Below are 24696 nucleotides of genomic sequence, written 5' to 3' on the forward strand. Positions count from 1 at the left end.
AAATTGTTAAAAAAAATTTGCTTTGGTGCCTTGGAGATATTAGGCTTGTGAGAAGAGGCAAAGGGGCAGGTGCTTCAGTATCTTCATGCCTCTGTTTCTAAAGCACCGCCCAGTTTCTCTCTGAAGCGTCGAGGTGTGAGAGACGGAACTGAACAAACGCTACACTTTCCTGAAGAAACAAGACTCTGAACAACAGCAGGTAAGATCAGATACAACTTATAAAAGAGGCTCATGTGGTTCTGATGTGGAGACACTAGACTATACCACAGATGAACCTGTTCCAGCCTAACTGCCTTTTAGTCACTGAACGTTTCAAATAATCGAAGACGTTACAGGAAAACTAGTTATAGCTACAGTGTAATAAAGTATAATCCAGGTTTGCATAAAAACTTTGATCAGCTGAACTTTGACCTCACTGTTACAGCTCAGTCCATTGTTAATGACGGATGTTTGATTCTCAGATCTGTCTCAGTAATGATGGAAGTGAAGCCTGTGGTGTTTTCTGTCCTCGTGCTCGTCCTGCAGACTCACTTCTGCTGCTGTAAGTCTCTCTGTCTGTAAGAGATATATCATTGTTAAAGCAAGACCAGGTTTAATGATAGTTTCCTGATAAGGCTGTAATATCACTGCATTGAGCTTATCTAGACTTTTACAAGTTATTTATTGATCCACAGTTTCCCTCGTGTGTCACAGCTGCAATATTTGACCTTAAATTACATTGCATGGATTTTGTCATTGCAACAGAAAACCTCAATAATGATAATGATATAAGCACTGTATCTGACATGACTGTTATGAGTAGATTATGGTTAAAACAGGGTCGTAAACAGACTTACTGAGGCCCAGGGCAAGAAGCTGTGACATGGACCCACCGTCTGCCTTTATTTTCTATTATTTTAATATAAAATAATCTGTTTAATGGCCCCGAGGTCACTCACCTGGTTACTTACATTTGAATTCAAAGATATTTCTAAACCTCTTCATAGAAACATTCTCACATCATGAACAGGTCAGCCTCTGGTGGTCCCGTCTCAGCCCCTCGTCGTCCCCGTGGGCAGTGAGGTGACTCTGCCCTGTCACCTGGAGTCTGTGAAGGACCTCAGGGACCAGGTGGTGGAGTGGGCGCGGCCCGACCTGAAGCCGCGATACGTCCACATCCGCCGTGACGGCTGGGACCACCTCATAAGTCAGAACTCCCTGTACCTGGGCCGCACGAGCCTGTCGGAGCGCGGGCTGGCGTACGGAGACATGTCTCTGACGCTGAGCAGAGTCAGGCTGAGCGACGCAGGAACGTACCACTGCTTCATCCCACAGATGGACACGAGGGCAGAGGTCACGCTGCACGTGGGTGAGTCTGGACCTCTGGGTTCTAACTCTGAGTGTTTGTAAAGCACTTCACTGATGACGTCTTCAGTGTGTGGTGAAGATCAGACACTGAAGTCTTGATGTTCTTCCTCCTGTCCCAGTGTCAGTGTCTCCTGTCTCCGTGAGTCTGACCAAAGACCACTCGGGGTCTCCTGTGCTGCGCTGTGAGTCCAGGGGCTGGTTCCCGGAGCCGGAGCTGGTCTGGCTGGACTCTGAGGGGACGGTCCTGACCGGAGCGAGTACTCAGTTACCTCAGAGAGGAGTGAACGAGGAGACCTTCAGTGTCAGCAGCAGACTCTCTGTGGAGCAGAGCCCTGGGAACAGCTTCACCTGCAGAGTGAGGCATCAGGAGACCAGGCAGAGCAGAGAGACCAACATCAGCATCACAGGTCAGACCCCACTCAGGCTCAGTTACAGAATAACACACTCAGACTTTAAACCATCCCTGTTGTTCCAGGTGAGTTCCTGGAGGCCTGTTCCTCCTGCTCTGTGGCCTGGACTCTCTTTGTTTTGGGGCTGATTCTTGTTGCAGCGACTGGAGCCTTTGTCTTATGGAAATATAAGACACAGAGTAAGTATTTACTTCTGTTATTACTTTGAAACTGTTCAAGTGTAGTTTTATGGCCTGTTTAATGTGAATGAATATCGCTACTTCTACATGTTTTGACTGTGGTGCCGCTCTCATAAGAGTCAGTGTGTTTAAGACGAGACGGGGCCAGTGTTTGCAGCATCTTGGCTCACCAGCAAAGGCCAAAGGGATGATGGGAAATGAAGTGAGGTCATCATGTGCACTGACAACTTGTAATTGCAGAACTTACCAGTAACGGAGATCAGTTTGTCTTTGGTGATTTATTCTGAGCAGTAAAAAAAGATGATTTGTGAAAAACTAGTGAGTAAATGATAAAACATGTGTAAACACATGAGTGAGACTGACAGAGTCTGAGAAGTCCAGTCTGAAGTTTCTAACCCCTTCACTCCCAGTTAGACCTCCTTTGTCGACCCTCCTCCCAGAACAGCGAGCTGAGACAGAAGACACTGGTCAAGCCAGATAAGAAACTCATAAACACTGTGAGGCAGTTTCATGGTGGAGCAACAGGTCATCTTTACATTTCCCATGGGGGACCCTAAGCCTGGTACACAGATGTTTACAACAACACTTCAGTGCACAATGATTGTTTTCATGGAAATTATACAATGAAAAAACATTCCAACTACAAACTCAGAGACAGATGCCTGAGTTTAACTTTGTTCTGATCAGAAACGTGTCACCCTGACGCTCCACAGCCTCGTCTTTGACAGAAAATCAGAGTGGTTTAAGCAGAGGTTTATCCATTTTAATCTTAAACTATGAGATGACGATGAGTTGGTCTCTGGTGAGTTCGAGAAAAATAATTTTGATTTATTCACAAATTCTCTTCTTTTCTCCGCCCCCCGCCTGGTCTCTCCAACTTAAACACGCCGAAATTATTGTTTTTTACCTACATTTAAATATAGATGAAAAGACTAAAAGCAAAATAACTTTTACTTGTGAATGACTTAAAATAAACTAAGTAGTATTTATACTTTTGTACTTTCCCCCAGAAACCACAGCTGTGAAAAGAGAAGAGTCTGAGCCGATGCTGAAGTCAGAGATAAAAGAACTCAGAGATGAGCAGAAGCTGAACAAATACAAGGAGACGTGTTCCAGGATTAAAGAAGAATTACATTTGATTAAAGAATCTGAGGAACTGTCGGGGACAAAAGAGTTTTTACAAACACTTAGAGAGACACTGAATGACTGTATTTATGAAACGAGGTCTGAGATAAAGGAGAAGGAGAAAAAGATACAAGAGAAAAAAAATACCTCAGAGAAAAAGAAAAAACATAAAAATCAAATACAGAAAAAAAACAGACAAATCACTTCATTCAGGGACATCATGGAACAAACAAACAAAGAAATTGAGAAAATTCAGGAGATTGTTTGGAAATCGTCTCAGAGAAAACTGAAGCTGAAGGACGAGTATCACCTGACGACTGAACTGTTGGATAATGAGAAGAAACATCTGGAAGCAGCTGTTGATCCTGAGTCTGAGGAAACTGAAGTGAAGATGGAAGTTCCAGAGGAAATGAATAAAGCTCCTGATCATGTGGAAGCAGCTCAGTGTGAGAAGAAGAAAGAACAGAACATCACAGAGAAGGAAAGTGAAGGTTTAACCTCAGTGTTTGTTAAAATGGACTTTAAAAAACAAAGTTCTGTAAACAAGTCGACTGAGACAGAGGAGCTCAGAGACGTCCAGTCAGAGACACAGCCCGAAGAGTCAGTCACACACACTGATGTGGATCTGGACCTGGACCGAGACCTGGACCGAGACCTGGACCGAGACCTGGACCGAGACCTGGACCGAGACCTGGACCGAGACCTGGACCGAGACCTGGACCGAGACCTGGACCGAGACCTGGACCGAGACGTGGAGAGACGGGTCCCTGTTGGAAATAGAAAAGGTAAAAAACAAAACAAAAAACAGTACACCCTTCCAAGAAAAAACAAACATATAAATATATATATAGATGTATATATGTTGGTCCAGGAACAGCATTAAAGGAAGTGACTTAGTTGTTTCAGCTCAAATAAATGTTTTTTCCCCATTTTTTGCCCAATTAGTTATTTCTTTTGTTTTCCCCTATTTATTTATTTTTTTGCCCCAATGTTTTCTCGTTTTCCCTTTTTTTTAGGGTCAGCAGCTATTTAATACAGGGGTTCACTTACTTATTCACACACAGTCAGGTTTCTCTGTAAAATATCTTGATAGACTTGTGAATTCATTTTTCTGTTGATAATATCACGTTGTTCAGGCCCTGAGGAAACAAAACAGCCCCAAACCTTGATGCTCCTGCTCCAGACTTCACCGTGAGGAGAGGGTTAGATGTTGGTGCTGATCCATTTGTCCTCCACACATGACGTTGTGTGTTCCTCCCAGACTGTTCAACTTTGGTTTGTGAAAGAGCTCTTGAACTCTCTCCAGTGAAGTCTGGAGCAGGAGCATCAGGGTTTGGGGCTGTTTTGTTTCCTCAGGGCCTGGATAACCTGCTGCAGTATCATCAATGGAAAAACCTGTGACATTCACAACAGCATATGAATAAGTAAGTGAACCCCTGTATTAAATATCTGCTGATCCGGCTTTTCTGTAGTTCCAGATCAGACTCACGACGATCAGGATGAATCTTGGACCATTCCTCTTTACAAAACTGCTGCAGATCAGCCAGATTCAGGGGGTGTACTTACTTATTCCACGCTGTCCTGTGAATGTTTACATGTTAAGGCCAATAAAAATGTGGTCAATGTAAATGTTTGGGGGGGATTAGTTAAAGCAGACACTGTTTAATCATTCTTATGATTATGATGAAGATCAGACTCATTTTGTGACTAATTTAGGCAGAAATGTGAGAGATTCCAAACAGTAAACTCACTTTTTCTCTCCTCTGTATGTAAATGGACTAAATGTTTTTGCTGAACATCTAATCTTGTATTCTCCTCCAGAATCAGAGAGTGTGATCACAAAGGTCAGACTGGAGGAAACTGAAGAGTCGGAGCCGATTCTGAAGAGTCACAGTGATGAGCAGAAGCTGAGTGAATATAAGGAGGCCTGTCTGAGGATCTCACAGGAAATACAGTTTATTGAAGAGTCTGAGAAACTGTTGGGGTCAAAGGACTTTTTAAAAACTCTTATCACTAAAATGAATCAATGTATTAATGAACTGAAGGAAGACAATAAGGAAAAACAGGAAAAGTTAAGAAAGTTACCAATGAACAGCGACGACAGAAGGAAAGAAAGTGATACAATAATGAAAAATAAGAAACAAATGAGAGAGTTCAGTTACATCATTGGTCAAGCAGTCAAAGCAATTACGAAAATTAACGAGATCATTTGGAAAACAGATGAGAGGAAAGGTAAACTGAAGGCGGAGCATGAACTCATGCCCAAAGTGATGGAAAAGGAGAAGAAACATCTGGCAGCAGCTGCTCAGGAGTCTGAGGAAAGAGGAGAGAAGGTGACTGTCGTGGATGAAACAGGTCTCAGTGATTTATGCTCTAATGTTGTTAACATAAAACTTAATGAACAAAGTCTTAAAAACAGTGAAGAGTCGACTCAGTGATGATGATCTTTAAAAAATCTGATTAAATTCAAAAGCTTCTACAACAGCCCTCGCTCCAGAGCACGACTCCTTTTCTCACGACGCCACCGCCTTCATTCATTACAAAACAGTTTAAAGTGACACTGTGTAACATTTGGGACTTTACTGTTGCCTCAGTACAAAACCTGCTCCTAATGAGACTGAACCTGCTGTTACTGCAGTGGGTGATGGGTTTGGATGAGGACATTATTACATCTCCATGGAGACTAACATGATGAATGTTTTTGTATTGAATGTAAATGTACTTTTGTGTTGAGTAAAGGTTTGTGTTCTAAGTAATGTTATGATCTTTACAGTTTAGTTTCCTGTGTGAGCAGCTGATTATAGTAAAACATGTATAACGTGAACTTCTCTAAACTGCAGCCCGTGTGACCCTGAAGATGCAGATATGGAGCTCATTTAAGGACTTTTCATTTCTATTTCTCCATAATAATCCAGTGTTGTCTTTACTTAAATTATCCAGTTTACTCACACATTAGGACGACCAAAAATCAGGACACAAACCATCATTGTCAAAGTAAATATTTCACTGATGTAAGGACAAGAATCAGCTGAGACTTTTAGTTTCTTCTTTTAAAATGCTTCATGAATCTCTTGTAAACATTCACTGTTTTTTTGTGTGTTTTTTTTTTACGGTAAATAAACGTTTCTGTTGTAATAATATAACGCCTACAGACTTGCCGTATTTCTTCTTAAAAATACTGTATTTTCTCTCTCTCCTCCCCTCTCCCTGTATTTGCTCCTCTGTCAAATCCAGCCTCAGAACCAGACCAGGCCATGTCTTTGGAAACGACTTTTATCACATTAGAAACATCTCTGAAATTTGCAAAATGTGGTCAAAAAAGGACCTGGAAATGATTCATGCTTTCATATCAACCAGTCTTGACTCTTGCAGCTCTGTCTTTACTTGTCTGAATACAATTTTGCTTTGTTGCGTTGGAGATATTAGGCTTGTGAGAAGAGGCAAAGGGGCAGGTGCTTCAGTATCTTCACGCCTCTGTTTCTAAAGCACCGCCCAGTTTCTCTCTGAAGCGTCGAGGTGTGAGAGACGGAACTGAACAAACGCTACACTTTCCTGAAGAAACGAGATCTGAACAACAGCAGGTAAGATCAGATACAACTTATAAAAGAGGCTCATGTGCTTCTGATGTGGAGACACTAGACTATACCACAGATGAACCTGCTCCAGCCTAACTGCCTTTTAGTCGCTAAATGTTTCAAATAATAGAAGACGTTACAGGAAAACTAGTTATAGCTACAGTGTAATGAAGCATAATCCAGGTTTATATATAAACTCTATAGTTTATGACCAGCTGAACTTTGAGCTCACTGTTACAGGTCAGTCCATTGTTAATGGCGGATGTTTGATTCTCAGATCTGTCTCAGTAATGATGGAAGTGAAGCCTCTGGTGTTTTCTGTCCTCGTGCTCGTCCTGCAGACTCACTTCTGTTGCAGTAAGTCTCTCTTTAGAACAGGTCTCTTCAATAGATACATCATTGTTAAAGCAGGACCAGGTTTAATGATAGTTTCCTGATAAGGCTGTAATATCACTGCATGAGCTTATCTAGACTTTTACAAGTTAGTTATTGATCCAGAGTTTCCCTCGTGTGTCACAGCTGCAAAATTTGACCTTAAATTACATTGCATGGATTGTGTCATTGTAGCAGAAAACCTAAATAATGATAATGATATAAGCACTGTATCTACAGGGCCGTAAACAGACTTACTGAGGCCCAGGGCAAGAAGCTGTGACATGGACCCCCCGTCTGCCTCTATTTTCTATTATTTTAGTTTATTATACGGCTCTTCACAACGTAAGTAGAAGCTCCGTTGATTTGAATGGGATTTCCCAACGTTCTACCGGTCATTATTTTCTGATAAAGGACCTCTGAGAAAAATAATGACGCTGCCCATGGCAACGGAGTTGGTGCTTTCATATCACTCCGTGCGTACGTAGTAGCGACACTATCTGTCCCGTCACTGAGAGAGAAGTCGGGGGAATCGCTCGTGAAGTTAGTGTGAGTCTGACTTTCAATTTACCCAGAAATTCACCACCATTCCTCCAACTGCACCTTCAACTAAGTAGCTAGGCTAGCTGCTAGCCTTGCTGCTTCTAGCCTAGCAAAACGTTGCAGAGCAACGCGCAAACTTTTGGGAACTATTTGTCGCGGAAGTCATTAAATAAACCTTTCGACCTTCATAAAAGTGTAAAAGTTTATGTTGTGTGTGTTCAGTTGGCAAATGGCCGTATAATAAGCGGGATAATGTATAGAACGCTGGTCATTATCGGGAAAATAAGCACCGACAGGGCCGGTTCGCCCTGTCGGTGCTTATTTTCCCGATAATGACCAGCGTTCTATACATTATCCCTTACTTAAAATAATCTGTTTCATGGCCCCGAGGTCACTCACCAGGGGCCTCATTTATCAAACTGTGCGTGAAAAGTGCGTAGCAAAGTAACGAAAAAATTCATACGCAAAGTTTATTTCCGATCTATAAAACCCTGCGTATGCGCCGGTACCACACCTGACCGCAATCTTTCCTTCGCTGATTCCACCTGGAGCAGAAAGCTGCGGACCTCACGCCACGCCCTCTGCCCGCCTCCATTTGACCATAAAAGGCAATGCAAAGTGACTTATGAATGAGATTTCCCTAAACATGAGGCGATAATGAGTGGGTTTTACCGAAGGCGAGGTGCAGAGAGGGAGGGGCAGAGAGGGAGGGGCAGAGAGGGAGGGGCTGACGCTGCCGCAGCTCAGGCAGAGACGACACGGGCTCGAGGAGATTTACTGAAGAGTGAACTCTGCTTCTCTGATCACACATATTGGCATCTTTCAACATATAAATATCAATAAAACTTTTCAAAACACATGTTTACAACGTAAAGAAGAGCCTTAAGTGTCGGCTAGACTTGCCAATAACAAGATTTGGATTTGCCAATAAAACACGATAAACTGTGGAGCATTTCAGTCAAACTCCAAACTCCAAGCGGCACACGCTGTACATTAGGTCATGTTCTGTGTAGGATGAAGCAGCGGTTCGGTCCGGGGTGAGTGAGTGAGGAGAGGTCAGTGTCCGGGTGGAGTGAGTGAGGAGCGGTCAGTGTCCGGGTGGAGTGAGTGTGGAGAGGTCAGTGGTGGTGTCTCAGGAGGGCGTGGGCAGCGGTGCCGCGGTGCCGGTGCGCACTGCGTAAAGACGGCCTCGTCTGAAGGTCATGTGACCCGAGCTTTGGACCTAAACCCAGTTAGTCAGACTTATGTCCAGAGATGACTCTAAGCACAGGACAGCGGGATCATTCCTGCTTCCCGTTTAAAAGGCTTTAGCGCCAGTGCGCATACGTGCATGGGTACGAGCGTGCACGGGTACGAGCGTGCACGTATGTGCGCACCAATATTCACAAACATCGTGATAAGTTGCTTATTTCATTGTAATCTTTGTCATTGCTGAAGAAAGTCAATTCAAACCATTTCAAACCAAACCAAACCAAACCTGACTTCCTCAAACCAGTCCTGTCGCTGCTCTCCCGTCTCTCAGCAGTGTTTCTGAAAAGTGTGCACCTCGTACGGGAGCTCTTTAGTTTGCGTGGAGGAGCGCAATGGTTCACGTTCAGTTTGTTTTCTATAAATACCAACTTTGGCGCAGAGGAGCGGCTACGCAAAGTTTTGGCCTCATTTTGTGCGCAGCAAGCTTGATAAATGAGGCCCCCGGTCACATTTGAATTCAAAGATGCTTCTAAACCTCTTCATAGTAACATTCCCGCATCATCAACAGGTCAGACTCTGGTGGTCCCGTCTCAGCCCCTCGTCGTCCCCGTGGGCAGTGAAGTGACTCTGCCCTGTCAGCTGGAGTCTGTGAAGGACCTCAGGGACCAGGTGGTGGAGTGGGCGCGGCCCGACCTGAAGCCGCGTTACGTCCACATCCGCCGTGACGGCTGGGACCACCTCATAAGTCAGAACTCCCTGTACCTGGGCCGCACCCGTCTGTCGGAGCGCGGGCTGGCGTACGGAGACATGTCTCTGACGCTGAGCAGAGTCAGGCTGAGCGACGCAGGAACGTACCACTGCTTCATCCCACAGATGGACACGAGGGCAGAGGTCACGCTGCACGTGGGTGAGTCTGGACCTCTGGGTTCTAACTCTTAGTGTTTGTAAAGCACTTCACTGAGGACTTCTTCAGTGTGTGGTGAAGATCAGACACTGAAGTCTTGATGTTCTTCCCTCCTGTCCCAGTGTCAGTGTCTCCTGTCTCCGTGAGTCTGACCAAAGACCACTCGGGGTCTCCTGTGCTGCGCTGTGAGTCCAGGGGCTGGTTCCCGGAGCCGGAGCTGGTCTGGCTGGACTCTGAGGGGACGGTCCTGACCGGAGCGAGTACTCAGTTACCTCAGAGAGGAGTGAACGAGGAGACCTTCAGTGTCAGCAGCAGACTCTCTGTGGAGCAGAGCCCTGGGAACAGCTTCACCTGCAGAGTGAGGCATCAGGAGACCAGGCAGAGCAGAGAGACCAACATCAGCATCACAGGTCAGACCCCACTCACAGCTCAGTTACAGAATAACACACTCAGACTTTCATACATCCCTGTTGTTCCAGGTGAGTTCCTGGACGCCTGTTCCTCCTGCTCTGTGGCCTGGACTCTCTTTGTTTTGGGGCTGATTCTTGTTGCTGTGACTGGAGCCTTTGTCTTATGGAAATATAAGACACAGAGTAAGTATTTACTTTTATTATTACTTTGAAACTGTTCAAGTGTAGTTTTATGGCCTGTTTGATGTGAATGAAAATAGCTACTTCTACATGTTTTGACTGTGGTGCCGCTCTGGTAAGAGTCAGTAAGAGTCAGTGTGTTTAAGACGAGACGGGTCAGTCTTTGCAGCATCTTGGCTCACCAGCAAAGGCCAAAGGGATGATGGGAAATGAAGTGAGGTCAACACGTGCACTGACAGCTTGTAGTTGCAGAACTTACCAGTAACGGAAATCAGTTTGTCTTTGGTGATTTATTCTGCGCAGTAGAAAAAGATGATTTGTGAAAAAAACTCATGAGTAAATGATAAAACATGTGTAAACACATGAGTGAGACTGACAGAGTCTGAGAAGTCAAGTCTGAAGTTTCTAACCCCTTCACTCCCAGTTATACTTCCTTTGTCGACCCTCCTCCCAGAACAGCGAGCTGAGACAGAAGACACTGGTCAACCTGATAAGAAACTCATAAACACTGGGAGGCAGTTTTATGTTTGATCAACAGGTCAACTTTACATTTCCCATGGGGGACCCTGAGCCTGGTTCACAGGTTCACATTCCACGATGTTTACAACACTGACGCTCCGCAGCCTCGTCTTTGACAGAAAATGGCAAAAACGTGTTCAACGTCATTTAAGCAGAGGTTTATCCATTTTAATCTTAAACTATGAGAGGAGAGTTTATTCTTTGCTCTGGTGAGTTCGAGAAAAATAATTTTAATTCATTCACAATTTCTCCTCTTTTCTCCGCCCTCGGTGCCTCCGCCTGGTCTCTCCATCTTAAACACGACGAAATTATTGTTTTTTGACCTACATTTAAATATAGATGAAAAGACTAAAAGCAAAATAACTTTTACTTTTGAATGACTTAAAATAAACCAAGTACTGCCCACCTGTGTATTTATACTTTTGTACTTTCCCCCAGAAACCACAGCTGTGAAAAGAGAAGAGTCTGAGCCGATGCTGAAGTCAGAGATAAAAGAACTCAGAGATGAGCAGAAGCTGAACAAATACAAGGAGACGTGTTCCAGGATTAAAGAAGAAATACATTTTATTAAAGAATCTGAGGAACTGTCGGAGACAATGGAGTTTTTACGAACACTTAGAGACACACTGAATAACTGTATTTATGAAACGAGGTCTGAGATAGAGGAGAAGAAGAAAAAGATAAAAGACTCAATAATGTTCACAAATACAGACAAAAACAAAAAACGTGAAAATCAGATACATAAAAATAACAGACAAATCACTTTATTCAAGGACATCGTGGAACAAACAACCAAAGAAATGGATAAAATTCGGGAGATTGTTTGGAAATCGTCTCAGAGAAAACTGAAGCTGAAGGACGAGTATCACCAGACGACTGAACTGTTGGATAATGAGAAGAAACATCTGGAAGCAGCTGCTGATCCTGAGCCACAGACGACGTCTGAGGAAACTGAAGTGAAGATCGATGTTCCAGAGGAAATAAATGAAGCTCCTGATCATGTGGAAGCAGCTCAGTGTGAGAAGAAGAAGAAAGAACAGAACATGACAGAGAAGGAAAGTGGAGGTTTAACCTCAGTGTTTGTTAAAATGGACTTTAAAGAACAAAGTTCTGTAAACGAGTCGACTGAGACAGAGGAGCTCAGAAAGTCAGGGACGATTCTTGGGCCCAACCCATCTGGATTTTTAGTGTCTGATACCGATAACCAATATGAAGGCCAACATTTTAAGTAATTGAATTTGATGTTGCTGTTTTTATCTTTCAAATAGCCTATATCTAAACATTTATTGTTATAGTAAAGGTTTCGATCATTAGAGTCTGTGTACGAAGCTTCTAAACATGTCAGTGTTGAACTGTGACAGCAGGGGGCGCTGTATAGTCATGTTTAGTCGGTACTTCAGAGGGAGCTCGTTTGAAAGATAAAACAACAGTAGATTCTAAGACGGAAAACTCTAAAAGGAAACTGAAGTGAAGATGGAAGTTCCAGAGGAAATGAATGAAGCTCCTGATCATGTGAAAGTAGCTCAGTGTGAGAAGAAGAAAGAACAGAACATGACAGAGAAGGAAAGTGAAGGTTTAACCTCAGTGTTTGTTAAAATGGACTTTAAAAAACAAAGTCCTGTAAACGGTGAAGAGTCGACTGAGACAGAGGAGCTCAGAGACGTCCAGTCAGAGACACAGCCAGAAGAGTCAGTCACACACACTGATGTGGATCTGGACGAACAGAACTGGCTCCGTTTTACAGATAGAAAAGGTAAAATAAAAACCACTTGACACTATTAATGTCTCGACACATGTTCACTTCCTCAATGGGACAGAGTGAATCAGGACACCGACTGTACTTGCTATCATTATAAAAAACGCAAAACAAAAACAAAAAAAACACAATGGGATTTCCCTACTTTTAAGATACTGTAATTGGTTTTCTATAATAAACAGTCTTTGTGTTTCCAACAGAGACAATGTTCAACAGTTTCTTTTCCTTTCAGTTTAAATACAAACTTAAACACATCGATTCATTTGAGCCAGTGAAGTTATCACCTCACACTCACAAATGAAAGTGTCCAGCTCAAGGGCAGAACAACAGCAGATGGAACAGAACACCAGTCTATGGTTGAGCTACTGCCTGCACTTATTATCCTCTAACTCCTACTTGGACTTTTACGTTCACATCTGAGCTTCTGAGATATGAAATGCTGAACTAATGAATATGAACCCTGTGCATTTCCGATCATGTTTGTAGAGCCCTGAACTACAGGGTTAGCAACTTTAAACCAAAATGGTAAAGGAGCCATGTTTGATAGTTTTTACTTTGTGATCTGCTTTTGTTGTGATCATTGGGCCCGAGCACCATCAGGGCTGGCCAAGTGGCTCTTAAAGTTGTGCAGTGTAACACTGCCCCCAAAGTGGATTTTTATCAAAACTAAGTCCAATAGGGATATTTTAACATATTGAAATAAGTATCTGTTCCGGATGCCTCCTGGTCGCCTCCCACGAGAGGTGTTCCAGGCATGTCCTAGTGGGACAAGGCCTCGTGGAAGACCCAGGGCCTGGTGTGGCCTCGGGGTCAGAGCAGCTGGAGGAGGTGTGGCCTCGGGGTCAGAGCAGCTGGAGGAGGTGTGGCCTCGGGGTCAGAGCAGCTGGAGGAGGTGTGGCCTCAGGGTCAGAACAGCTGGAGGAGGTGTGGCCTCAGGGTCAGAACAGCTGGAGGAGGTGTGGCCTCAGGGTCAGAACAGCTGGAGGAGGTGTGGCCTCAGGGTCAGAACAGCTGGAGGAGGTGTGGCCTCAGGGTCAGAACAGCTGGAGGAGGTGTGGCCTCAGGGTCAGAACAGCTGGAGGAGGTGTGGCCTCAGGGTCAGAACAGCTGGAGGAGGTGTGGCCTCGAGGTCAGAACAGCTGGAGGAGGTGTGGCCTCAGGGTCAGAACAGCTGGAGGAGGTGTGGCCTCGAGGTCAGAACAGCTGGAGGAGGTGTGGCCTCAGGGTCAGGACAGCTGGAGGAGGAGTGGCCTCAGATAAAGTGGAAGAAAACAGATGGATGAATGTAATATGCTTCAGTTATACAGTGATACAAATCATACAACTCCTCTATGTACAAGGTTTACTAAAATTGGACATGAAGCGCCACAAAAAGAACCTTGCACTTTGTCGGGCACCAGGAGGGCACACGTTCTACACTGAGATAATCTCATGTATGAGCTCATATACAGCCCTTTGGGAGAGAAACCATTTTAAAGAGGGGGTGTTCTGCTTTTTTCAGTCCCATAGCACCAGTCTATATCACACTACAATGATGACCAAACCTTCTGTTGGTCTGTAAATGCAGTAAATTAGAATAACTGCCTTGTATAAAATGTCTCTCTCAAAATGGCTGTAGTGAATGTCTTGAAATAGGCCTCTGTCTCTTTAAGAACCTCTGAGCCTTTAGACACGCCCCCTCCACACGCTGTCTGTGGCATCAGTGGGGAGGGGGTTCTGCTGAGGAGCAGTGGTTGGTTACTCGGCTGGTGACGAAAGCTCGGAGGCGTCTCCAGGAGGTGGGGGCGTTCCTAGGAGGACTCAGGCAAACCTATCCCTAAAATGGCCGCCATCAGAGTTTTTACAGATTACTCAGAAATACGTGAATGTGCCAAGGCAACACTTCAGGCATGTTTTTAATGAGGGAATGGCATAATAACATGATGTAAAGCTTGAAAAAGTCCATTTTGCATAATACCCCCCCTTTAAAAGAAACTTTGTGAACATTTTTGTTTCAAGTTTTTGTCCTAATAATAACAAACCTATGGCCGTAAACTCTGACATAAACATCAGCATAAAGACAGTTCGCTCACCTCATAGTAAAATGTTGTGATGTCACAGGAACGGGACTGGAGTCATATTTGTACTTCTTTATACTTTTGCTCAGGGAACAAAATGAAGTACTTTGACCACCTGTGTACCTGAAGCAAGGCCGTGGGAACCCAGGGTGCTGAGGGCGCTGCAGCACCCCCTGGTGGATAGTTTGTGAACTGCAGGCAATATTAACCCCTTAACTCCCACCTGAACCGAGCACATTTTCTCCAGCTTTACCCCAATCCAAAAGCTTCTGGAAAAAAGGTGTGAAAATAGCGACAAAACTGAGACGAAAACAATGATGGAAATGTGACAAAAAATGACAAAAAATGGACAAAAAATTTACGAAAAATCGAGAAAATTTTACAAAAAATTGAGAAAAAATTGACGAAAAATTGAGAAAATGTTGACGAAAAATTGAGAAAAAATTGACAAAAAATTGAGAAAATGTTGACGAAAAAGTGACAAAAAATGGACAAAAAAGTGAGAAAAAATGGACAAAAAAGTGAGAAAATGTTGACGAAAAAGTGACAAAAAATGGACAAAAAAATGACAAAAATTGACAAAAAAGTGACAAAAAAAGTGACAAAAAAGTGAGAAAATTTGACGAAAAAGTGACAAAAAAGTCACAAAAATTGGACAAAAATGCGACGACTGCCCAACAAAAAAAGTGATGAATAAAAATCTGACGTGAGGAAAAAGATCCATTTAGTTTTGTAGGTCTTTCAAATGAGGCGTTACACTGGCCTACAGGATTTGGGTAAAGCTGAACTGGAGAAAATGCTCTCGGTTCAGGCGGGAGTTAAGAGGTTAATAACTAGGATTCATGCACAGAAAAAGTATTTTGGGGGTAAATTTTGTCCCTCAGCGCCCCCTAAAGGCTCTGACCTGAAGCACATGATGATTAACACCACAATGTAATTCAGCTGAAGTGACGAGAATTATCAATGTTTTTGTTGTGAATGTGCTTTTGTATTGAGTAAAGGTGTTGATAAAGTAAAAGTATTCTGAGTAATGTCATATCTTTACAGTTTAGTTTCCTGTGTGAGCAGCTGATTATGAACGTGAACTTCTCTAAACCACACGTGACCCTGAAGCTCTGCAGTTAAAGGAGGTCATTCAGAGCCTTTTGGTCAGAATCCAAACCTCTCCTCTCGTCTTCACTGATTCACGCTCCTCCTTTAGTGAAACAGCGCCACCTCCTGTCCACGTGGATGAACATCTGCTACAACAGGACAGATGTGAAGTTATGAGGACACATTAACCTTTACCCCAATCCAAAAGCTTCTGGAAAAAGGTGAGACAATAGCAACAAAACTGAGACGAAAACAAGGATGGAAATGTGACAAAAAAATGACGAAAAAATGACAAAAATGTGACCAAAAAATGTGACCAAAAAATGTGACAAAAATGAAAAAAATCAGGCAAAAAAGTTAGAAAATTTTGATGAAAAAGTGACAAAAATTTGACGAAAAATTGAGAAAAATTTGACGAAAAATTTAGAAAATATGGACGAAAAAGTGACAAAAACTGGACAAAAAAATGACAAAAATCGACAAAAAATGGACAAAAAAGTGACAAAAATTTGACAAAAAAGTGACAAAAAATGGACAAAAAAGTGACAAAAATTTGACAAAAAAGTGACAAAAAATGGACAAAAATTTGACACATTAATACATAATATATTTATTTACGCACGACTTCAGTTCAAAATCATATTTACTGTGAAATTCTGTTCACTAAATAAATAAAATATACATGAACAAAATCCTTGAGGAAACAAAGAGGGGTTTGTTTAACCCCTTAACCCCCACCTGAACCGAGCACATTTCCCCCCCGTTTGGCTTTGCCCAAAAAAGGCAAAATTAAAAACTATTAAAAAGGGTCAAAAATCTGTCATAAAAGCGACGCAGCAACAACGAGAGGAAAAGGCGTCACTGCGGCCCAGAGGCTGTGAGCTCCAGTCAGGCCGTTAGATTTGGGTAAAGCCGACCTGAGGGAAATGTGCTCGGTTAAAGTGGGGGTTTAACCCCTTAACTCCCACCTGAACCGAACACATTTTCTCCTGTTTGGCTTTACCCCAATCCAAAAGCTTCTGGAAACAAGGTGAGAAAATAGCAACAAAACTGAGACGAAAACAAGGATGGAAATGTGACAAAAAATTGATGAAAAATTGAAGTGGCAAAAATGTCACAAAAATGTCACCAGAAATGGGAAAAAAAAAAATGACAAAAATGACGAAAATTCGACAAAAATGTGATTAAAAAAAATTACGGTAAAAATGACAAAAATGTGACCAAAAAATGACAAAAATGTGACAAAAAATTTACGGAAAAAGGGACAAAAATTTGATAAAAAATGGACAAAAAAAATGGACAAAAATGACAAAAATGTGACAAAAATGTGATAAAAAAATGACAAAAATGTGATAAAAAAATGACAAAAATGTGACAAAAAATTTACGGAAAAAGGGACAAAAATTTGATAAAAAATGGACAAAAAATAAATTACAAAAAATGGACAAAAATGACAAAAAAATGGACAAAAATGAGTTGAATGTCCAACAAAAAAATTATGAAAAAATAAAATGTGATGACGTGAGGAAAAAGATCCTCTCGGTTCAGGCGGGAGTTAAGAGGTTAAATAAGAGGCTCATGTTCATGGGGAAACAGACAAAAATAAAAAATAAATAAGTTTGCTTTCTGTAAAAATAAAATGAAAAGTACAGCAGAAAAAAAGTGAAATTACTGTAAAAAAAAAAAAAAAAGTGAAATTTTAAAAAGCATTAAATAGCGGCAAAAGCGAGCATGAATGATGATCAGTTTTGCAGGCCTTAGCTTTCAAATGACGCACTGCACTGCTATGTTGCTCTCCAGTCGAGGAGCTTTTAGATTTGGGTAAAGCTGAACCGGAGAGAATGCGCTCGGTGAAGGCGGGGGTTAAGTTTTGCTGCGGGTCTGCAGGAGCGTCATGACGTAGAGGCGTCAGTGCGCGTGCGTGAGACTGAACTGTGAACTGACGCTGCGCTTTCCCGAAGACATAAAACCATAAACCAGGTGAGATACAGATTATTCACGCGCTCAGAGACTTTACGGGGCACGCGCGTCACTGGCGGAGCGTGTTTGTGACGCGGACCAGAGGCGCAGATTCTGGGCCACTGTTGTTACCGTTACTGTTACTGATACTGTGACTGTGACTGACTTTACAGATGATTCCTGTCGATACTGACGCGCGCGCTGCTGCTGTGCGGACACTGTGTTTATAAAAGAACATGTTTCTGCAGGATTTAGACCGTGTTCTGGTTTAAGACGTGTTTATGTCTCGTTTATGTTACTTTCACTTTCACAATGAGCCTCTCCCTGTTTCTAATAAATCACTGAAGTTACAGGAAAACTTGGTCCTGCAAAAAATCCCCGTATGTCGGAGCGTGAAGCTCTGAGATCAGTTCAAGTTTAACCTCTTAACTCCCGCCTGAACCGAGAGGATCTTTTTCCTCACGTCATCACATTTTTGTTTTCCATCATTTTTTTGTTTGGTGTTCAACTCATTTTTGTGACTTTTTTGTCATTTTTTGTCACATTTTTTCGTTCATTTTTGCAGGTTTTTTGTCACATTTTTCTGCAATTTTATATCGTTTTTTTGTCATTTTTTGTCCATTTTTTATCAATTTTTGTCATTTTCTTGTTACATTTTTGTTTTCGTAAATTTTTTATTTATTTTTTGTCATTTTTTTGTTACATTTTGGTCATTTTTTCGTCAATTTTTGTTACATTTTTTTGTAAATTTTGATCAAATTTTTGTAATTTTTTCATAAATTTTTTATCACATTTTTGTCATTTTTTGTCACATTTTTTCGTTAATTTTTGCAGGTTTTTTGTCACATTTTTGTCACATTTTTTCTGCAATTTTATATCGTTTTTTTTTTTATCATTTTTTGTCATTTTTTTGTTACATTTTTGTCATATTTTCGTAATTTTTTGTTACATTTTTTTGTAAATTTTGATCACATTTTTGCCACTTTTTCATCATTTTTTTGTCAATTTTTCATCAATTTTTTATCAATTTTTTTTATCACATTTTTGCCACTTTTTCATCAATTTTTTGTCAATTCCTTGTGACATTTTTATCACATTTTTGTCATGTTTTTGTCATATTTTTTGGTCGCATTTTTTCCACTTTTTCATCAATTTTTTGTCACTTTTTTGTCACATTTCCATCCTTGTTTTCGTCTCAGTTTTGTTGCTTTTTCTCACCTTTTTTCCAGAAGCTTTTGGGGTAAAGCTGGAGAAAATGTGCTCGGTTCAGTTGGGAGTTAAGGGGTTAAAGCTGTTAGAAAGTATCTGTAATATTCAGTGCAGTTTTGTTCCAGTCCGATGTGATGTGGTCATAGATCCTGTTTGTTCCAGATCTGTAATGATGGGTGTGGACGCGCCTCTGGTGTTTTCTGTCCTCGTGCTCGTCCTGCAGACGCACTTCAGCTGCTGTAAGTGAAGCTTCTCCGTCTGTTACTGCACCAGAGTAACCTCTTAACTCCCGCCTCAACCGAGAGGATCTTTTTCCTCACGTCATCAGGTTTTTCTTCCACCATTTTTTTGTGGGGTGTTTGTAACTTTATTGTCATTTTTTTTTTAATTTTTTGTCAATTTTTGTATACATTTTTTATCTCATTTTTGTCACATTTTTTGTCATTTTTTTTGTCATTTTTTGTCAAATTTTTGTCATTTTTTATTTTATTTTTTTGTCACATTTTTGACATTTTTTTGTCCATTTTTTCTCACATTTTGGTCACATTTTTTGTAATTTTTTTTGTATTTTTTTGTCACATTTTTGTCACATTTTTCTAATTTTTCTTTTTTTTGTCACATTTCGTCACTTTTTCATCAATTTTTCGTCACTTTTTTGTCACATTTCCATCATTGTTTTCGTCTCAGTTTTGTTGCTATTTTCTCACCTTTTTTCCAGAAGCTTTTGGATTGGGGTAAAGCCAAACTGGAGAAAATGTGCTCGGTTCAGGTGGGAGTTAAGGGGTTAAAGATTATGACCTGGTTCTGACGAGGCTCCAGTCCTGTATTACTCAAGTTACTTATTAATCCTCACACCTCTGCTACAGCGGCAACAAAACCTCAAGATAAGGAAACTTATTTGACTTTATATTGTACGTGAGGGAGAATACGTGTAGGAAACATCTGTTAACCCCTTAACTCCCACCTGAACCGAGCACATTTTCTCCAGTTTGGCTTTACCCCAATCCAAAAGCTTCTGGAAAAAAGGTGCGAAAATAGCAACAAAACTGAGACGAAAACAATGATGGAAATGTGACAAAAAAGTGATGAAAAATGTATGAAAGAGTGGCAAAGAAATTGACAAAGAATTGACAAAACAATGACAGAAATGTGACAAAAATATGATTAAAATTTGACAAAAAAATGACAAAAATATGATGAAAAAAAAAATATGATGAAAAATTGACGAAAAAATTACAAAAATGTGATAAGAAAAATACAAAAAATGTGATGAAAAAATTACAAAAATATGATAAAAAATTTGACAAAAAAATGACAAAAAAGTTACATAAATGAGTTGAATACCCAACAAAAAAATGATGGAAAAAAAATGTGATGACGTGAGGAAAAAGATCCTCTCGGTTCAGGCGGGAGTTAAGAGGTTAAAAAGCCAGATTTACAGTTACTCAGGTACATGTACTTGAGTAACTTTTTAAGCAGTAGTTTTACCATGTGGTACTTCTTACTTCTACTTGAGTAATATTAAAGTACTAGCTGAGACCCGGCCTTCGGCCGGGCCTCGCTAGTCTCCACATTTGATATTCTGAGATGATGAGTGATTACAAAGAAATTTCCAACCCGTCACACAGTTCAGCTGTAGACCAGTGGTTCCCAACCCATTCCAAGAACTATGGCCACGACAATAATGAAGGCAAAAAATAATTTCAAACAAACAGCAATTGGAGTGTTTGATGCACCCGTGCTCCTTTCTTATTAACTACAACGACAATATGCTATGTTATATGCTAAACTCAGGGAATTGAATTCAAGAGATAGTGGAATAATTATGGATAAATATTAGGGGTTCAGCTGTAACGGTTTGGGTCACGGTGCAGGACCAGTGGTTTGGTGCATGACGGTAGTTTACAATGAAACAAATAATGAGTAGGTTTAGAACTGAAATAGCCTAATGATCGTTGTTAGACAGTATTTATAACCTTACAATAAAATTGGCAATGCTTTCAAAGCTGCTTTAGAATAAAATGTACCTCTGGGCTCACAATACGTGAAAGCAAAATAGAAAACAAATGGTCCAGCAGCAAAGTAAAAAAAAAGAAAAAAACTACGCAGTGCAGGCCATGCGCTCGTTAAGTTGTAGTTTCATTTTCGCTTTCACTCACACGGAGGATAAATCAGTCGGAGCAGCGCGTTTGATTAGAGGCTCGTGTTGGAGCAGGTTTTGGGCAGGAGAGACTTAAACAAAGACACGCAGATGTGTTTTGGAGGATGTACCTGTACCTGTGCGGAGCGTCTACAGCTGCAGTTTAGGGTGAGTGACGATGGCACACAGCGGCCTGTTTGGATGCGCGCGCGCACACACATACACGCCTGCGCACGCTCACACACACACACACACACACGCACGCACGCGCACGCACGCACGCACGCACGCACGGACGCACGCACGCACGCACGCACGCACGCGCACACACACACACACACACACACACACACACACACACACACACACACACACACACACACACGCGCACGCACGCACGCGCACACATACACGCACGCACGCGCACACAGGCCTGTTTGGATGCACGCGCGCACACATACACGCACGGACGCGCACACGCGCACACACACAAACGCGCGCGCACACACACATCGCCCTGGTTGAATGCGCGCACACGCACGGCAGTCAGATCTCGTGCACGCGCGTTTTTGTGACGGTGGGTTGTCCTCGGACAGCAGCACCACAGCACCGCGGCTTCCTGGTGTTCCCAAGCGGTCTCCCATCCCAGTCCTAACCAGCCCGTCCCTGCGTAGCTTCAAAGTCGGTATGGGAAATAAACATGGCGGCGGCCATTGAGATAGCGTTTTCTATAATAGATTTGTACTTTTAAGTCAGTAAAATAAACACATGTAGTTTGTGGTTCATGAACTTTATTCTTCAGAAAAATGAGTTTTGTACATTTGTCCGACTGACACTGGCACATTCAGCAGGTACTTTTTAAATCGTACTCGGGTGCATGAATGAGAGTGACTGGGCCGCTTTGGGCCTGAAGGAGGTAGGAAAGTGTGGGAACACTTTATTTTACACTGCCTCGATACATTGTCAGGGTCTTTATGTACCTGCAAAGTATTAATACACACATTAGGGTCTCTGTGTACCTGCAAAGTACTAATACACACATTTCCATCGTGTATCTAAACCTTAGGTATAAGTTACTACAGATTGTTCCAGAGCACATTACATTGTACTACATTCCGCAGGTACAATGTAAATAAAGTGTTACCAGAAGGGTTTACACGGCCCCCAATTTCTATTATTAGTGTAAAAGCCGGTGCTCCCTCATGGGTCCCCGGGGCCGGTGCAGTTTACCCAGTTCATCACATTTCCATTGAAACATTCCTGTGCCATGAACAGGTCAGGCTCTGGTGGTCCCGTCTCAGCCCCTCGTCGTCCCCGTGGGCAGTGAGGTGACTCTGCCCTGTCAGCTGGAGTCTGTGAAGGACCTCAGGGACCTGGTGGTGGAGTGGGCGCGGCCCGACCTGAAGCCACGATACGTCCACATCCGCCGGGACGGCCTGGACCTGCTGATCGACCAGAACTCCCTGTATCTGGGCCGCACGAGCCTGTGGGAGCGCGGGCTGGCGTACGGAGACATGTCTCTGACGCTGAGCAGAGTCAGGCTGAGCGACGCAGGAACGTACCACTGCTTCATCCCACAGATGGACACGAGGGCAGAGGTCACGCTGCACGTGGGTGAGTCTGGACCTCTGGGTTCTAACTCTGAGTGTTTGTAAAGCACTTCACTGATGACGTCTTCAGTGTGTGGTGAAGATCAGACACTGAAGTCTTGATGTTCTTCCTCCTGTCCCAGTGTCAGTGTCTCCTGTCTCCGTGAGTCTGACCAAAGACCACTCGGGGTCTCCTGTGCTGCGCTGTGAGTCCAGGGGCTGGTTCCCGGAGCCGGAGCTGGTCTGGCTGGACTCTGAGGGGACGGTCCTGACCGGAGCGAGTACTCAGTTACCTCAGAGAGGAGTGAACGAGGAGACCTTCAGTGTCAGCAGCAGACTCTCTGTGGAGCAGAGCCCTGGGAACAGCTTCACCTGCAGAGTGAGGCATCAGGAGACCAGGCAGAGCAGAGAGACCAACATCAGCATCACAGGTCAGACCCCACTCAGGCTCAGCATCTGCCACAGCACAGAGTGACAGCTTTACTGTGCTGTTGTTTCAGGCGACTTCCTGGAGGTTTCCTCCTGCTCTGTGGCCTGGACCTTCTTCACTCTCGGGCTCCTCCTCCTCCTCGCGGCTGCTGCGGCGTTTGTCGTGTGGAAGTTTAAACTTTTACACAGTAAGAATGTCTCATGAATCAATGAAGGCTTTTCTCAGTTTTCTGTCGACTAAAGAGTTCCTTCTTATTTCCAGGAAAGAGGTCAGAAAATAAAGACATGGAGCTCGGACAAAAGGAAGAACAGGAGAAGATCAAACCAGAAGAAGAAGAAGTTACAAGTGAAGCAAAGCCCCTGTTAAACACACAGAGTCTGGAGCTGAAGTCTGAGCACAAGGAGAACCTGGAGAAGATACAGGAGGATCTGACGTTTGTTGAAGACGTGATCCACAAACTGAGTGAGACTAAAGAGTTCTTAATGAAGCTTAAAGAGAAAACTCAGCAGGTTATTAATCTGACGAACACTCAGATCGCTGTGGAGAGAAACAGGCATTTTGGCCCAATAGATCGTATGGACAGGAGCAAAATAAAGGAACAACATGAGAACATTAAAAAACTGGAGGAACAGAAGATGGAGTGTGAGGGAACAGTTAAGGTTCTAGACAAACAAATAAAGACTTTAGAGACTGGGATTCTGGAAGTGACTCAAAGGAAAGGGCAGCTGGAGACGCAGCTGAAGACGGTGAAGAATCTGACGGCAAAAGAGAAGAAACGTCCAGAAGCTGCTGTTCGTCCTGAGCTGCAGCAGGTTTCAGACGAAGTGAAGGTGAACGTCCCGGTGGCGACGGTTAAAGCTCTGGATCAGACACAGGAAGCTCAGGGGGAGAAAGGAGAGGGACAGGAGAACACGGATGGGGAGGTAGATGAGTTAACTGATCTGATGAACCAGAAATGTAGCATTCAGGAGTAAAAAGTTTTTCCTTGATCTGTCGCCAGATTAATGAAGTACCTTAGTTTTAACGAGACGTCGATTTCACCCAGAACCAAGAGTGATAGAGACTTCTCGTTTTTGGAAAGAGCTTTAAAACGAGCCCTTCCTCAGCTCCCTCAGCCTCAGACGAACTTCACGCTGAACAAGTATGTTCACCTATTTTATATGTTTTATGTTTCATCATTTCAGAACCAGAAGAGACACAGACTTAACGGTTTTTGTTTTGGAATCCGCTGGTTTTAGTATTCCAGACGAAGTACTCTGAAGTACTGACTGAACATGAATGTCCTGTATAACCCTGGTGTCATTTTGACCCGCTGTTCCGGGCATTTGGATGCAGGTGACACAAGGGGGCGCCTTCCAACCTTCTCAGTGTAAATGTGAGTTGACTTTCTTCAGAGACTTTAGGTCAGACATGAGTGACAGTAACATGAGGCTAAACACAGTGAGCTCTTTGTTTGCAGTAAAAAGAAGTGAAGAAGGAAGTCAGGGAGCTTCTGCTTTAGACAGAACTTCAGACTCTGCTGCAGGTAAGAGTCATATCATATTCTGAAACTCAAATATGTAGTAAAAACATAATATATGAAAATCCTCCATCTAATCAAAAAATATATATAGATTTTTTAAATTTACTCTCATTCTAAAAGAGAAAACCCAAACAAACCCAGATCATCTGTATCTCCTGTAAAGTCATGTTTGTCCCGGTTCCTCTCG

The 24696-nt window shown here is 42.6% G+C and overlaps 1 protein-coding gene across 1 annotated transcript; it reads left to right on the forward strand.

The window, feature by feature from the left end:
• Positions 1-477: 477 nt before the first annotated feature.
• LOC306981049 (uncharacterized protein) lies at positions 478-23961 on the forward strand (the record flags this gene model as incomplete). Its single annotated transcript, XM_079580597.1, has 17 exons — positions 478-541; positions 1010-1348; positions 1467-1754; positions 1823-1936; positions 3622-3846; positions 4883-4990; positions 5282-5416; positions 6877-6993; positions 9311-9649; positions 9769-10056; positions 10126-10199; positions 11595-11902; positions 18991-19067; positions 22244-22582; positions 22701-22988; positions 23058-23174; positions 23249-23961. The coding sequence occupies 17 exons, from the start codon at positions 478-480 to the stop codon at positions 23959-23961; spliced, it is 3933 nt and encodes a 1310-aa protein (XP_079436723.1).
• Positions 23962-24696: the final 735 nt, after the last annotated feature.

The sequence above is a fragment of the Gobius niger genome (genome assembly GCF_951799975.1).
Source record: "Gobius niger genome assembly, chromosome: 21".
NCBI classification, from domain to species: domain Eukaryota; kingdom Metazoa; phylum Chordata; class Actinopteri; order Gobiiformes; family Gobiidae; genus Gobius; species Gobius niger.